General features: G+C 40.0%; 1 protein-coding gene across 5 annotated transcripts in view; it reads left to right on the top strand.

Annotated features, from left to right (window-relative positions):
• Positions 1-13,513, top strand: part of CD163 (CD163 molecule) — a 34,298-nt gene extending 20,785 nt beyond the window's left edge. For 2 of the 5 annotated variants that reach the window (XM_021091120.1, XM_021091123.1), the window contains 11 exons: positions 2,033-2,347; positions 2,445-2,759; positions 3,535-3,627; positions 3,709-4,023; positions 5,689-6,009; positions 6,791-7,099; positions 7,458-7,493; positions 7,698-7,805; positions 9,183-9,278; positions 10,116-10,252; positions 13,308-13,513. In XM_021091120.1, the coding sequence (XP_020946779.1) occupies positions 2,033-2,347; positions 2,445-2,759; positions 3,535-3,627; positions 3,709-4,023; positions 5,689-6,009; positions 6,791-7,099; positions 7,458-7,493; positions 7,698-7,805; positions 9,183-9,278; positions 10,116-10,132 (1,925 nt within the window). In that variant the 3' untranslated portion in view covers positions 10,133-10,252; positions 13,308-13,513. 5 annotated transcript variants of the gene reach the window in all.

The following is a 15,806-nucleotide window of genomic DNA, read 5'->3' on the forward strand; positions in this document are numbered from 1 at the left end:
GAAGACAAAATCAGAACAAGAGAGTATATATATATATGTGTGTGTGTGTGTGTGTGTGTGTGACTGGGTCACCCTGCGGCACAGCAGAAATTGGCAGAACATTGTAAATCAACTATACTTTAATAGGAAAAATACTTTTAAGGGCTAAATTTCCAATATTCTAACCATGTACACAGAGTAAATGTCATAAGGATGCCAGTCTGTGTAGAGATTGATGTGTTACTAGCAGATTCATGAAATAAAGGCTGAGGATGTAGTCCCCAAGTCACTTCTGAGTGGAAGAATTTCTCCTTTGTCCTGGACTCAAATATTTTAGGATAAAGGAAAAAAGAAGATATTTATAGAAGGGACTTGTTTTCAAGTACTTGACAAAATTTCACCATTAAAGAGAAATTTGTGGGAGTTCCCATCGTGGCTCAGTGGAAACAAATCCAACTAGGAACCATGAGGTTGTGGGTTTGATCCCTGGCCTCACTCAGTGGGTTAAGGATCTGGTGTTGCCGTGAGCTGTGGTGTAGGTTGCAGACACGGTTCTGATCCTGCGTTGCTGTGGCTGTGGCTGTGGTGTAGGCCAGCAGCAAACAGCTCTGATTAGACCCCTAGCCTGGAAACCTCCATATGCCACAGGTGCAGCCCTAAAAAGACAAAAAAAGAGAAAAGACAAAAAAAAAAAAAAAAAAAAAAAAAAGAACCACCAGAGGTATTTATTTGTTTTTGCCTTTTTTCACTGACTGTTTTTTGTTTGTTTGTTTGTTTGTTTGAGACTGATCTAGAGGACTAGAGATTACAAGAAATATGGATTTGGCTCACTCTAAGAAACTGCTTTCATTCCAAGGTTTGGGTCTATCCAAAAGTGGAATAGAATCATATGAATACTAGTTTATGAGTATTTAGTGAGAGGAATTTCAAGCTCAAATAATGACTCAGCAAGATTAAATCAAGGAGGGAATTTTCCTTGTGGCTGAGTGGGTTAAGGACCCAATGTTGTCTCTGTGAGGATGTAGGTTCCATCCTGGGCTTTGTTCAATAGGTTAAGGATCTGGCATTGCTGCAGCTCAGACCCAGTGCTGCCATGGTTGTGGCTTAGGCCAAAGCTGCAGCTCCAATTCAATCTCTGGCCCGGGAACCTCCATGTGCTACAAGGTGCGGCCTTAAAAGGAAAAAAAAAAAAAAAAATTAAATCAAGGACTCAAGAGTCTTTCATTATTTGTGTTGTGGAAGCTATATTTGTTTTAAAGTCTTAGTTGTGTTTAGAAAGCAAGATGTTCTTCAACTCAAATTTGGGAGGGAACTTGTTTCATACATTTTTAATGGATAAGTGGCAAAATTTTCATGCTGAGGTGATCTATAGTGTTATAATGCAGAATATAGTCAGATCTTGAACATTTTAGGAAGTTGGCGAGGGCCAATTGTGTATCTGTGCCATGCTGATAAGAATGTCAAGGGATCACAAGAATTCGTGTTATTTGACAGCAGTCATCTTTAAAAGGCATTTGAGAAAGTCCAATTTCAAATGCATTTCCTTTCTTTAAAAGATAAATTGAAGAAAATAAGTCTTTATTTCCCAAGTAAATTGAATTGCCTCTCAGTCTGTTAAAAGAAACTCTTACCTTGATGATTGTACTCTTAACCTGGCAAAGATTGTCTTTAAAATCTGAGCTCCATGTCTTCTGCTTTATTTCTGGTGTGCCTTTGACTCCAGATTACAGTAAATGGAGGACTGAGTATAGGGCTAAAAAGTAGAGAGAATGGATGCATATTATCTGTGGTCTCCAATGTGATGAATGAAGTAGGCAAATACTCAAAGGAAAGAGAAAGCATGCTCCAAGAATTATGGGTTCCAGAAGGCAAAGTCCCAGAATTGTCTCCAGGGAAGGACAGGGAGGTCTAGAATCGGCTAAGCCCACTGTAGGCAGAAAAACCAAGAGGCATGAATGGCTTCCCTTTCTCACTTTTCACTCTCTGGCTTACTCCTATCATGAAGGAAAATATTGGAATCATATTCTCCCTCACCGAAATGCTATTTTTTCAGCCCACAGGAAACCCAGGCTGGTTGGAGGGGACATTCCCTGCTCTGGTCGTGTTGAAGTACAACATGGAGACACGTGGGGCACCGTCTGTGATTCTGACTTCTCTCTGGAGGCGGCCAGCGTGCTGTGCAGGGAACTACAGTGCGGCACTGTGGTTTCCCTCCTGGGGGGAGCTCACTTTGGAGAAGGAAGTGGACAGATCTGGGCTGAAGAATTCCAGTGTGAGGGGCACGAGTCCCACCTTTCACTCTGCCCAGTAGCACCCCGCCCTGACGGGACATGTAGCCACAGCAGGGACGTCGGCGTAGTCTGCTCAAGTGAGACCCAGGGAATGTGTTCACTTTGTTCCCATGCCATGAAGAGGGTAGGGTTAGGTAGTCACAGACATCTTTTTAAAGCCCTGTCTCCTTCCAGGATACACACAAATCCGCTTGGTGAATGGCAAGACCCCATGTGAAGGAAGAGTGGAGCTCAACATTCTTGGGTCCTGGGGGTCCCTCTGCAACTCTCACTGGGACATGGAAGATGCCCATGTTTTATGCCAGCAGCTTAAATGTGGAGTTGCCCTTTCTATCCCGGGAGGAGCACCTTTTGGGAAAGGAAGTGAGCAGGTCTGGAGGCACATGTTTCACTGCACTGGGACTGAGAAGCACATGGGAGATTGTTCCGTCACTGCTCTGGGCGCATCACTCTGTTCTTCAGGGCAAGTGGCCTCTGTAATCTGCTCAGGTAAGAGAATAAGGGCAGCCAGTGATGAGCCACTCATGACGGTGCCTTAAGAGTGGGTGTACCTAGGAGTTCCCATTGTGGCTCAGTGGTAACAAACTCGACTGGTATCCATGAGGGTATGGGTTTGATCCCTGGCCTTGCTCAATGGGTTAAGGATCCAGCATTGCTGTGAGCTGTGGTATAGGTTGCAGACTCTGCTCAGGTCCCATGTTGCTGTGATTGTGGTGTAGGCTGACTGTTGCAGCTTCAATTTGACCCCTAGCCCGGGAATTTCCATAGGCCACACGTGCAGCACTAAGGAAGGAAAAAAAAAAAAAAAAAAAAAAAAGAGTGGGTGTGCCTATAGTGAAGAACAGATGTAAAAGGGAAGTGAAAGGGATTCCCCCATTCTGAGGGATTGTGAGAAGTGTGCCAGAATATTAACTTCATTTGACTTGTTACAGGGAAAGTAAACTTGACTTTCACGGACCTCCTAGTTACCTGGTGCTTACTATATGTCTTCTCAGAGTACCTGATTCATTCCCAGCCTGGTTGACCCATCCCCCTATCTCTATGGCTATGTTTATCCAGAGCACATCTATCTAACACTCCAGCTGATCTTCCTGACACAGCTGTGGCAACCCTGGATCCTTTAACCAACTGTGCCAGGCTGGAGATCAAACCTAAGCCTCTGCAGCAACCCAAGCTGCTGCAGTCAGATTTTTAACCCCCTGTGCCACTGTGGGTATCTCCGATATTTTGTATCTTCTGTGACTGAGTGGTTTGCTGTTTGCAGGGAACCAGAGTCAGACACTATCCCCGTGCAATTCATCATCCTCGGACCCATCAAGCTCTATTATTTCAGAAGAAAATGGTGTTGCCTGCATAGGTGAGAATCAGTGACCAACCTATGAAAATGATCTCAATCCTCTGAAATGCATTTTATTCATGTTTTATTTCCTCTTTGCAGGGAGTGGTCAACTTCGCCTGGTCGATGGAGGTGGTCGTTGTGCTGGGAGAGTAGAGGTCTATCATGAGGGCTCCTGGGGCACCATCTGTGATGACAGCTGGGACCTGAATGATGCCCATGTGGTGTGCAAACAGCTAAGCTGTGGATGGGCCATTAATGCCACTGGTTCTGCTCATTTTGGGGAAGGAACAGGGCCCATTTGGCTGGATGAGATAAACTGTAATGGAAAAGAATCTCATATTTGGCAATGCCACTCACATGGTTGGGGGCGGCACAATTGCAGGCATAAGGAGGATGCAGGAGTCATCTGCTCGGGTAAGTTCTGCACATCACTTCGGGTTACAGTGATTTAAGAAACAACTAAGGTGGGGCAAAGGGTAGTGAGGCATATCCATCAGAGCAAATTCCTTGAAATACGGACTCAGAGGGAACCATTGTGAGATTGAGGTTCCCAGAGGTGTGGATTTAATGAATTAGTGTTACCTCATGTACAAGGTAGTATACTACCAGAAAGATAAAAATTCAGAAGCGAGTTTGCAGCAAAACTCATAGGGAGAACTTCTTTTATAAATAATATGAAGCTGGATATTTAGTGCACCACCTGATGACCACTTTATTAATAAATAAAGAGTTCCTGTTGTGGCGCAGCGGAAATGAATCCGACAAATAATCATGAGTTTGCGGGTTTGATCCCTGACCTCGCTCAGTGGGTTGGGGATCTGGTGTTGCCATGAGCTGTGGTGTAGGTCGCAGATGCTGCTTGGATCCTGCTTTGCTGTGGCTGTGGTATAGGCTTGTGGCTACAGCTCCGATTTGACCGCTAGCCTGGGAACCTCCATATGCTGCGGGGGTGGCCCTCAAAAGAAAAATAAATAAATAAGTAAATAAATAAGTAGTTTAAAAAGGACAAGAAGAAATATATTTGGTGTTATATTCTACAGAGACAAAGATAATCACCATGCCCGATTGATTTTTCAAGGCATATAAATGAGACGTCATGGGAGCAAAAATGGTCATAATACAATGCCCTTGTTTTGTGTACATGGTAAGATTTTAGAAAGCATTGTGAGGTAAAAAAGTGTACTCAGTTATAATATATTGGGGAAAACAGTACTATGAGAAGTAAAAAAATCTACATGCCGGAAGTTATTTTTTTAATGTCTCTTTTAGAGTCGCACATGCGGCATATGGAGGTTCCCAGGCTAGGGGTCGAATCAGAGCTATAGCCACTGGCTTATGGCACAGCCACAACAACACTAGATCTGAGCCACATCAGCGACCTATACTATAGCTCATGGCAATGCCAGATCCTTAACCTACTGAGCCAAGCCATGGGTCAAATCCAGGTCCTCACGGATCCTAGGCAAATTCATTTCTGCTGAGCCACGAAGGGAACTCCTCAGAAGTGATTTTGATGTTACTTTCTTTTCATGACAAATCTGGTAAAGTACATACACATAGAAACTGAAGTGTCAGAAAGGGAAATATTTCATTTTAAGGTAATGTATACAAAACAGTGGTTTTACCATCTGAGTATCTCGCTAAATTTTAACTATCAAGGACAATTGCCAAAAAAAAAAAAAAAAAAGAGAGAGAGAGAGAACAGAATAGGGTTATGAAGCTAAAATCACAGGGTTATGAAGCTAAAATCACAGTAATTTAGGGAGAAAAAAATCCAAAGCATGTAATTGATAAAAGGTTCTGAGCCTTTGTTTGAGATTTAGAATTCAACTTAGAAATACCGGTGGTATTTTAAAGCAGTCCATAAGTATAAAATCCAAGGCTAAAAAACCAGAAGGTATTTGTAGAACAAATATATTTTAATAAGCTCTACCAAGTCATCCAGAAGCTATTAAAGAATTACTGGTCACTGACATAGTGTACCTGTTTTCAAGGCCATTCTTACATCAGAATAAAGGGAGAGCACCCTCTGAATCTTCAGAAAAGATGTGAAAGTGCTAATTCTCTATTTCATCCCAGAGTTCATGTCTCTGAGACTGATCAGTGAAAACAGCAGAGAGACCTGTGCAGGGCGCCTGGAAGTTTTTTACAACGGAGCTTGGGGCAGCGTTGGCAAGAATAGCATGTCTCCAGCCACAGTGGGGGTGGTATGCAGGCAGCTAGGCTGTGCAGACAGAGGGGACATCAGCCCTGCATCTTCAGACAAGACAGTGTCCAGGCACATGTGGGTGGACAATGTTCAGTGTCCTAAAGGACCTGACACACTATGGCAGTGCCCATCATCTCCATGGAAGAAGAGACTGGCCAGCCCCTCAGAGGAGACATGGATCACATGTGCCAGTGAGTATCCATTCTTTAGCGCCACTGTTATCTTCTGATCTACCTAAGCAGAAGTTTTATAATCTGTAGTTAATCCCTATTCTACCTGGATGATGAGATTCATTCTGTTTAATTTGGTGTGCAGGTATTCAGCATCAGTGATCATTTTCCCAAAGACCATCATGCTCTGATGGTCTTCTCAAAAGTTCTAATCAGTTGCTTCCTCCGTGAACAGTTGAGGAGCAGAGAATATGTAATTCAGAATTTGACTATTGAATCATCCCATTTTTCTTTCACATAGTCTTTTGTTGCACTGAATATAAGGAGAGAAGCAGTCAGAAAGATCAATCCTGAATTATTTCTCCATTCTACATCTGTTTTAAATTTCAAAAAAAAAAATTGTTATAGGTGATTTACAATGTCTGTCAATTTCTGCTCTACAGCAAAGTGACCCAGTTATTTACATATACATTCTTTTTCTCATATTTTTAAACCAGGAGATTTCTATCTGCCTGGCGGTTTGAGGGAATTTAACATTATGCATTTATGTTAACTTTATTCACCTGATGTTTTCTAAGTCATACTGAGATTCTTATGCCCAGGATGGAATACACCTGGTTTGCTGGAAAGACATGTGCTTTCATAAAGACGAATTTTGGAAAAAATATAAAATTTAAAAGGCCCATTAAATAAGCAAAGTTTTAAGAGATTTCAAAAAAAATTTCATCTCTCTCTTTTCCTCTTTGACCTCTTGGGCACGTTCATCTTCTCAAATATGATCTTGGTGTTTCTGACTTTTCAGACAAAATAAGACTTCAAGAAGGAAACACTAATTGTTCTGGACGTGTGGAGATCTGGTACGGAGGTTCCTGGGGCACTGTGTGTGACGACTCCTGGGACCTTGAAGATGCTCAGGTGGTGTGCCGACAGCTGGGCTGTGGCTCAGCTTTGGAGGCAGGAAAAGAGGCCGCATTTGGCCAGGGGACTGGGCCCATATGGCTCAATGAAGTGAAGTGCAAGGGGAATGAAACCTCCTTGTGGGATTGTCCTGCCAGATCCTGGGGCCATAGTGACTGTGGACACAAGGAGGATGCTGCTGTGACGTGTTCAGGTGAGGGCAGAGAGTCTGGATTGAGCTTGGAAGCTCTGGCAGCAAAGAGAGGGTGGGCGGTGACCTGCATTGGGTAAAGATTGGAAGGTCCAGCCTAAGGATCTGGTGGTGGGGGGAGACATGATGTTTCAGTCTGAAGAATGATGAAAACCTGTGTTGTTACGCATGGGCCTTCACCGAGGAAAGGAACATAACTTACATGTATCCTTCTGCAGAGGGAGGAAGAACTAGGGGATTCTAGTTTTGTGTGGGAAGGAGCAGTTTACTTGGTTCAGGAGGCACTAAAGGCTCAGATAGGAAACAGAGATCTGTTCCATTCTTACTCCCAGAACTGATTCTCTTCTCTTTTCTCCTACAGAAATTGCAAAGAGCCGAGAATCCCTACATGCCACAGGTATATAAAAAAGTTTAAGAACATGGGACCCATTGTCTGCATTTTGTGGAATCCCTCTTGTTAAGACATTTTGGGTCAGAAGTTCTGAGGATTTGACATTTACTTCAGCTATCTGTTATCTTACCCAAGAGAGGGATGGTAACTAGCAACCCAGGTCTTTTAGCTAAGACATTATCACCTCTTGTGATGTTTACTTGTTCTCAGGTCGCTCATCTTTTGTTGCACTTGCAATCTTTGGGGTCATTCTGTTGGCCTGTCTCATCGCATTCCTCATTTGGACTCAGAAGCGAAGACAGAGGCAGCGGCTCTCAGGTCTGAACAAAATTACGGTCTCTCTAATGTTTCTATGGGATAAGAAGCCCCTCTGGATAATAAAACAAAAAAATTACATTCAAGTATCAGTTGGCCAGAAAGAGGGAACCTAGAAGAGGTTTAAGCAGTTTCTCCGAAACAGGGAACAAGAATTCAGAGAAGAAAAGGCACATTGGCTGTACTGATGATACCTGCACTCGCTATGTATGTTTAATGGGGGACAGTAGAGAATTGATAGTTTAGAAGGAGTATGCTTATATGGTTCTGGATGAATCCTGTATCCCCCCAAACATTTATTTTCTCTTACTATATACTTATTACTAATTTAACTCTTCTGTCAAGCCATGTGCTAGGTTCTGAAGATGGTTCAGACTTGGATAACCAAGTGCTTTTGTTTTCATGGAATTTCCAGTTTAGTGGAAGAGATAAATATGTAAACAAATAAATTGCAATGTTTTATTATACATTCGTGTGAATAAGGAACAAAGGAGGCACAGAGAATAAAGTAATTACTGAAAGGGGAAGGGGAGTATCAGAGACTTCTAAGTTTGGAGACAGATTTTGAAGACAGAAATCAAAGTACTGGGTAAGATGCATTTCAGGAAAGAAGAAAAATATGTACAAGTGTAGAGAAGCTTAAAAGAGGGCACATTTGTTGTTTTGGAGGGGAGTACAAGTTGAGTTAAAGAGAGAAGTTTCTGTTAAGGCTGAAGAATAGGGAAGATACACGTAGCGATGCTCTGTGTTGCATGATAAGAAGAGTCGGAGTTATTAAAGAGTATGAGATAGGGGAGTGAGATAGGCAGGCAGGTTCTTAGAAAGTTCTGTTTGGACATGGGATGTCGGAGGGGTTGAAAGAGAACCATATATTGACAAGGAGAGCATTTTGAAGTAGTTGTGATGAAAGATAAAATGGACTTTATAGTGAGAATGGCTGGGAAAGGATAGATTTTATACAAATCTCCAATGAATTACAGAAGAATGCTACCTGTCTTTGGGGAAGAAACAGGGTTATCCGATGGCATCCTGTTGCGTTTGAGTTCGTGACATCATGAGGGAAAGGCTTGGCAGCGTTTACTCGGTACTGTGTGGTAACTTATATGGAAAAAAATATGAGAAGGAATGAGTGTGTGTATAACTAATTTACTTAGCTGTATGCCTGAAATTAATACAATTTTATAAGTCAACTCTACTCCAATAAAACAAACAAATAAATAAATAATTTTAACTACCTGAACAAAAAAAAAAGAATGGACTGGAGACAAGTCAAAAGTATGGATGATGACTACGTTATGCTTGCACTGCTGGGGAAAAGCACACATAGGGAGGGAACGTTTTATTATGACCCAGTCCCTAACCTATGACCTCTGTTATCAGTTTTCTCAGGAGGAGAGAATTCTGTCCATCAAATTCAATACCGGGAGATGAATTCTTGCCTGAAAGCAGATGAAACGGATATGCTAAATCCCTCAGGTCCGTGGGTTCTTTGAGGGGCTGTAGCCCTGGGGTTCAGATCAGCAGCTGCAGTTGAGGTTGAGGCATGCTACTTTGCACAGCAGTAGAAAGAAATCTCAACTGTAATAGGAAGCTTGGGATGCATATGAGGAAGAAAGGCAAGAATGAACTACAAATTATTCTTAGGGAAGATAAAAATTGCAGTCATGGGGAGACCTCTGGCTGAGAGGGCCGTGATTATTTCTGACAGAGGGATTATGGAGTAGAATATGATGGCTTGGACCTTTTTTCACTAAAACAAGTCAGTCTTCTCAAAGGTAGTTTAGCTTTTCATATATCTTTCACAGTTTCTTCCATTCCCATTTCCTGCCATTTTCCTTTCTCTAACTTTTATTTATTATATTTTTTCCTAAAAGTTTAAATTTTCTATATCTTTATCCCTTCAGAAGCCATCCCTAGTCACAGGACTAGTCTTATTTCCCATTATGTAATGCTTCTTTCTCTGTCTGTTGACTTCTATTTAGAACCAGTGCACTAAATCTGCCTTTAGGAACATACCTCTGCTAGGTTGCAAGAAATATCCCATTCCCCACTCACTCTGTGAAGACTCAATGCTTCTCAATATTCCTTACCTCCTGAGAGGGACTTGCCTCACTTCTTTAATCCAAGGGACTCGATTTTTGCCAAAACTAAGTCAGGAAAACCTACATAAGACATAGGAAAGACTTGCTGTGCTTCTTAAACCCCACTGTTTGTTTTCCTAATTGTGAACAGTATTTTTAAAGTTCAAAGAGCTTCTAAGGCACTTGAGGGGAGATCTGATTTATTTCCCAGTAATTATTTTCTTCCTTTCAGAAAATTCCAATGAATAAGATGGTTTTAATGATGTGGGACTAATTTTTGTGTCTAAATCTCTTCCTATTTCTGGATGAAAAAAAGGAGACCACTCTGAAGTACAATGAAAAGGAAAATGGGAATTATAACCTGGTGAGGTGAGTAAAAAGAATTTATTCATCATTGCTGAAAACAGGTACATTCCTTTTGAAAGTTGGGAACTCCTCTGGTATTAGAAAAAAAAAAAAAGAACGTATATACACATATATTTCCATGTCTATGTTTATGTTTGTAAATCCATATTCAGAATATGCAACAACTTTTTATAACTATGACTTCAGTCCATCTTTTAGTTACATATATATTCTAAACAACAACTATTGCTAAGAGAAGCTGGGTAAGTAAATGTGAATAAATCTTCTAAAGATATTACAGGAAGTTCCTGCTGCGGCTCAGTGGGTTAAAGACTTGATGTCTTTGTGAAGATGAGGGCTCGAGCCCTGGCCTCACTCAGTGAGTTAAGGATCTAGCATTGCTGTAAGCTGCAGCGTAGGTTGCAGATAGGGCTCAGATCCAGTGTTGCTGTGGCTGTGGCCTCAGTTGCAGCTCTGATTCAACCCTTAGGCGAGGAACTTCCATATGCAGCAAATGTGGCCATTAAAAAAAAAAAAAACATTATAGGAGTCATTTCATAAAAGAGATAAGACGTTTCTGTAGTTATATAGTGCATACTCTGGTAAAGATAGTATAGGATACTATAGGAATATAGAAAGCTTGCCTATGAAAATTTGGGAAGATTGTGGAAAAGACATCTCAAAATATGGCATAGAAAAGAATCATATCTTTGAGGAACAGTAAGTTTTTCATTCAAAACCGTGTATTGAACATACTTGTGGTGACAAGTGGTGTCTTGAGTACTAAAAATTCAGTGATAAAAGATGCTCTTGACAAAGACATGGCTGTTGAATAGAAGGTCTCACTGTCAATGTGTGGGAATTATGGACAGCCTATGTGGACACAGGGAATAGATGAGACTCTAGGCTGGAAGGCTGCATTGAGCCCAATAATGAATGGTCCTGTCTGATATATTTCATGCTCATATTTTATTTTAGGGACTATTGGGGAGGTGGTGGGTTTTGGAAGATTAAGCTGAGGCAAGACACAATCAGATTGCCTTTTATAATTTACTTTCAGGAGGAAAGTCTAACTAAAGAAAAAAAGTGAATAAGGCAAGAAACATAAGTTATACATCAAAAAGAAAAGGTAGTGGAGTTCCCATTGTGGCTCAGTGGTTAATGAACCCTGCTAGGAACCATGAGGTTGTGGGTTCGATCCCTGGCCTTGCTCAGTGGGTTAAGGATCCAGTGATGCCATGGGTTGTGGTGTAGGTCGCAGACCGTGGCTCGGGTCCCGCATTGCTGTGGCTATGGTGTTGGCTGGCAGCTGCAGACAGCTCTGATTAGACCCCTAGCCTGGGAACCTCCATAAGCCACGAGTGTGACCTTAGAAAAGACAAAAAAGAAAAAAGAAAGAAAGAAAAGGTAGTGAAATGAGTTAGTGGGTGTATTTTGTTTTTTAAAAAACAATTTTAGGAGGACTATACATTTAGAAATGATATATAGCAAAAGTAAGGTTTTTTGTAGAAATATTATATATGACATATGAGAAATACAAATTGAGACAAAGGATAAAAGTTGGAATTCTTAAAAGTATATAAATGTAGAGTGTTAGTATCACACATATAGACACATACACATAGATCTGTTATAAATTGTATATAGTACAAAAATGTTAATACGGGTATGCAAATTGTATATACAATAATTTGTATACACATATATACATTATATATAATGTATAATATATATAAGCCAATTGTTAAGACAAAGACAATATCTAAAAAATAATTGGGCAAAGCCAAGAAAAAATAGTTCACGCAAAATGAATTTTAAATGACTATTAGATATTTTTATTTTTATTTTTACTTTATTTATTTATTTATTTTATTATTATTATTATTATTTTTTGTCTTTTTGCCTTTTCTAGAGCCACTTCCCATGGCATATGGAGGTTCCCAGGCTAGGCGTCAAATCGGAGCTGTAGCCACCAGCCTATGCCAGAGCCACAGCAATGCAGGATCCGAGCCGCGTCTGCGACCTACACCACAGCTCACGGCAACACCGGATCCTTAACCCACCGAGCAAGGCTAGGGATCGAACCCGCAACCTCATGGTTCCTAGTCGGATTCGTTAACCACTGCGCCACGACGGGAACTCCACTATTAGATATTTTTAAAATGCTGAAGTTCCGGGCAATTCAAATTATGATTAACAATGACATATTGCTTTATATAAATCAGACCAAAAAAAATTTAAAACAGCACCAATTTTATTATTGGCGGGAATAAAGAGAAAAATGTAATTTCAAAGATTGCTATTGGAAATGAGGGGTGTGGTAGCTTTTGGAGAAAGCATTCTGGAGACTTCTATTAATTTTTTTTTTAAAGTGCTTCAAAGATCCTTTGATCCAACAATTCTACTCCTAAAAATTTCTTCCATACAGGTAAAGCCATTTGTCTGTATATAACAAATAGAAGAGAATTCCTTTTTGCAGCCTTGTTAGTAGTGCCCCCAAACTGGAAACAAAGTGAATATCAGTCAGTGGGGTAGCGGCTGGAAAAATTTTAGTGCACCCAACCAACAAAGAAAAACCATGCACAAAAATTCAATAAATATCATCTCACTTTTGTGTTCATGTTATTGAATATAATTAAACATAATGTTTACATCTATAAAATTATCATATGTATACATGTAAAGAAACATTAAAACATTTTTAACAGACTGTAAACTTGAGGACTGTGAATGACTTTTGATTGATAATCTCAAACATATGGATACTATTCTGATGTAATAAATAATGATTAAATTTTTTCCCTAAAGAGTAATCACTACTGAATCGTTGCCTCAGAATCATATGGAGGTGCTTTTAAAAAAGGCATTTCTGCACTGTTGTTCTCTGGAATAGAAGTAATTCTTATGTACACTGAAGTTTGAAAATCATTGCATTTAAGTGTTCTGTTCAGGAAAGTAGTGTGCTTTTTAATATTTGTGAGTGAATGAGTAACACAATACATTATATCACATTTTAATGTAATTCTACACATGTGCATATGAAGAGAAAAGTAACATTTTTTTCTATTTATGTCTTTAGTTCAGCCTTTAAGATACCTTGATGAAGACCTGGACTATTGAATGAGCAAGAATCTGCCTCTTACACTGAAGATTACAATACAGTCCTCTGTCTCCTGGTATTCCAAAGACTGCTGCTGAATTTCTAAAAAATAGATTGGTGAATGTGACTACTCAAAGTTGTATGTAAGACTTTCAAGGGCATTAAATAAAAAAGAATATTGCTGATTCTTGTTCTTGATTTTCTGAATTTCTGAATGGGCTTTCTAATTAAAAAAAAAAATATTCATGGCCGCCTCTGCAGCATATGGAAATTTCTTGGGCAGGTGTTGAATCAGAGCTGCAGCCACTAGTCCACATCACAGCCATGGCAATACTGGATCCGAGCTCCATCTGTGACCTAAGCTACAGCTTGTGGCAACGCCAGATCGTTGACCCAGTGAGAGAGGCCAGCGATCAAATCCATGTCCTCATGGGTTATGGCAGGTTCTTAACCTGCTGAAGCATAACAGGAACTCCATTCGATTCTTTTAAGGATTTCATAACTATAATATGCATTTTCATATTTCATATTTCATATAAATGTTTTCACTTGTATATATCCTTTTCTAGTTTGATTTAAATAATAATTTTCTTCTTATTACCAAATCAAATTTATTTTTCCTTTTGGTTTTTTTAAGGAAGGGAAAGTTAATGATTATTGAAGTGTTTGTTAATAATAACACTTCAATGTGGTTATCTCTACATATGGTGATCTCTACAGTGTATTACTCTAATTGGTTCTTTCATTGCTTTCTGTCACTGTGATAGTGGTCTCTGACAAAAAATGCACGGCAGTGTCTGATAAGGGCACAGAGACTCAATGGCTCACTTTCCCATTTCTTAGGGAAGCATAACTAAGTTGAAATAAATGCATACCATGTCTTTTCTAAATAAAATACCTTTTATAATGAAAGCTTATATTTTGCTAAAAATCACTCATCCATGTAACGTATTAATATAAAGAAAGGATAACATATAAAGAAAGACTTACAGTAATTCAAGACTAAGTTTAGAGTCTACTAACTTGTTAAATATTCAAGGGTGAGATGCAACTCGATTTTTATGCTTTCTCGATATTTGAGTGCTACATGCACCCTTCCCTAGCCCTTAGGGCTTCAAAGCAATTATGTAGAAACATGACCTTTGGCTCATTTCCTATTTCTTTTACACCTCTTGTCAATTTCAAATACAGATCTTTCTCTACTTAGAATGAGGTCACCTCCTGATACACCCATGGTAAATTGAAAGTATCCTAAATCGAAATGCACTTAATGCACCTAACCTCCTGAATATCATAGCTTAGCTCAGCCTACCTTAAACGTGCTCAAAACACTTACATTAGGGGAGTTCCCGTTGTGGCGCAGCAGTTAACGAATCTGACTAGGAACCATGAGGTTGTGGGTTCGATCCATGGCCTCACTCAGTGGGTTAAGGATCCGGCATTGCTATGAGCTGTGGTGTAGGTTGCAGACGTGGCTCCGATCCCGAGTTGCTGTGGCTCTGGCATAGGCCGGTGGCAACAGCTCCAATTAGACCCCTAGCCTGGGAACCTCCATGTGCTCCAGGAAGCAGCCCTAGAAAAGGCAAAAAGACAAAATAAATAAATAAATTAAAAACAACAACAACAACAACAAAAAAACACTTACATTAGCCTTCAGTTTAGCAAAATCATATAACACAAAGGCTATTTTATAGTGTTGAATATTTCACATAATTCATTGAATGCTGCACTGCAAGCGAAAATGGAATCATTGTCTAGGTAAAGAATGATTGTTTAGTCTTGTGATCCGGTGGTCATTTGGGAGCTGCATCTTGCTGCTGCTGTCCTGCATCATGAGAATATTCTACAGCCTATCCCTAGGATGAGGAATGATCAAAATTCAAATTGGGAAGTACAGTTACTACTAAATATGTTTTGCTTCCACACCAATAGTAAAGTTGAAAATTGTAAGTCAAAAGACGATAGAAATAAAAGCAAGATAAACAAATGGGATGTAATCAAACTTATAAACTTCTGTACAGCAAAGGAAACCATAAACAAAATGGAAAGACAACCTACAAAATGGAGAAAATATTTGCAAATGATGTGACTGACAAAGGTTTCCTTTCCAAAATATACAAACATCTCAAACTACTTAATAACAAAAAGCCCAAACAACTCAGTCAAAAAATGGGCAAAAGACCTAAAGAGACATTTCTCCAAAGAAGACAGACAAATGGCCCAGAGGCACATGGAAAATGCTCAATATCGCTAATTATTAAAGAAATACAAATCAAAACTACAATGAGCTTATCACCTCCCACCACTCAGAATGGCCATCACTATTAAGTCTATAAATAACAAATGCTGGAGGGAGTGTGGAGAAAAGGGAAACCTCCTACCCTGTTGGTGGGAATGTAAATTGGTGCCACCACTATGGAGGACAGCATGGAGGTTCCTACAAAACCTAAAAATAGAGTTACCATGTGATCCAGCAAT

Source organism: Sus scrofa, chromosome 5 (genome assembly GCF_000003025.6).
Source record: "Sus scrofa isolate TJ Tabasco breed Duroc chromosome 5, Sscrofa11.1, whole genome shotgun sequence".
NCBI classification, from domain to species: Eukaryota; Metazoa; Chordata; class Mammalia; order Artiodactyla; family Suidae; genus Sus; species Sus scrofa.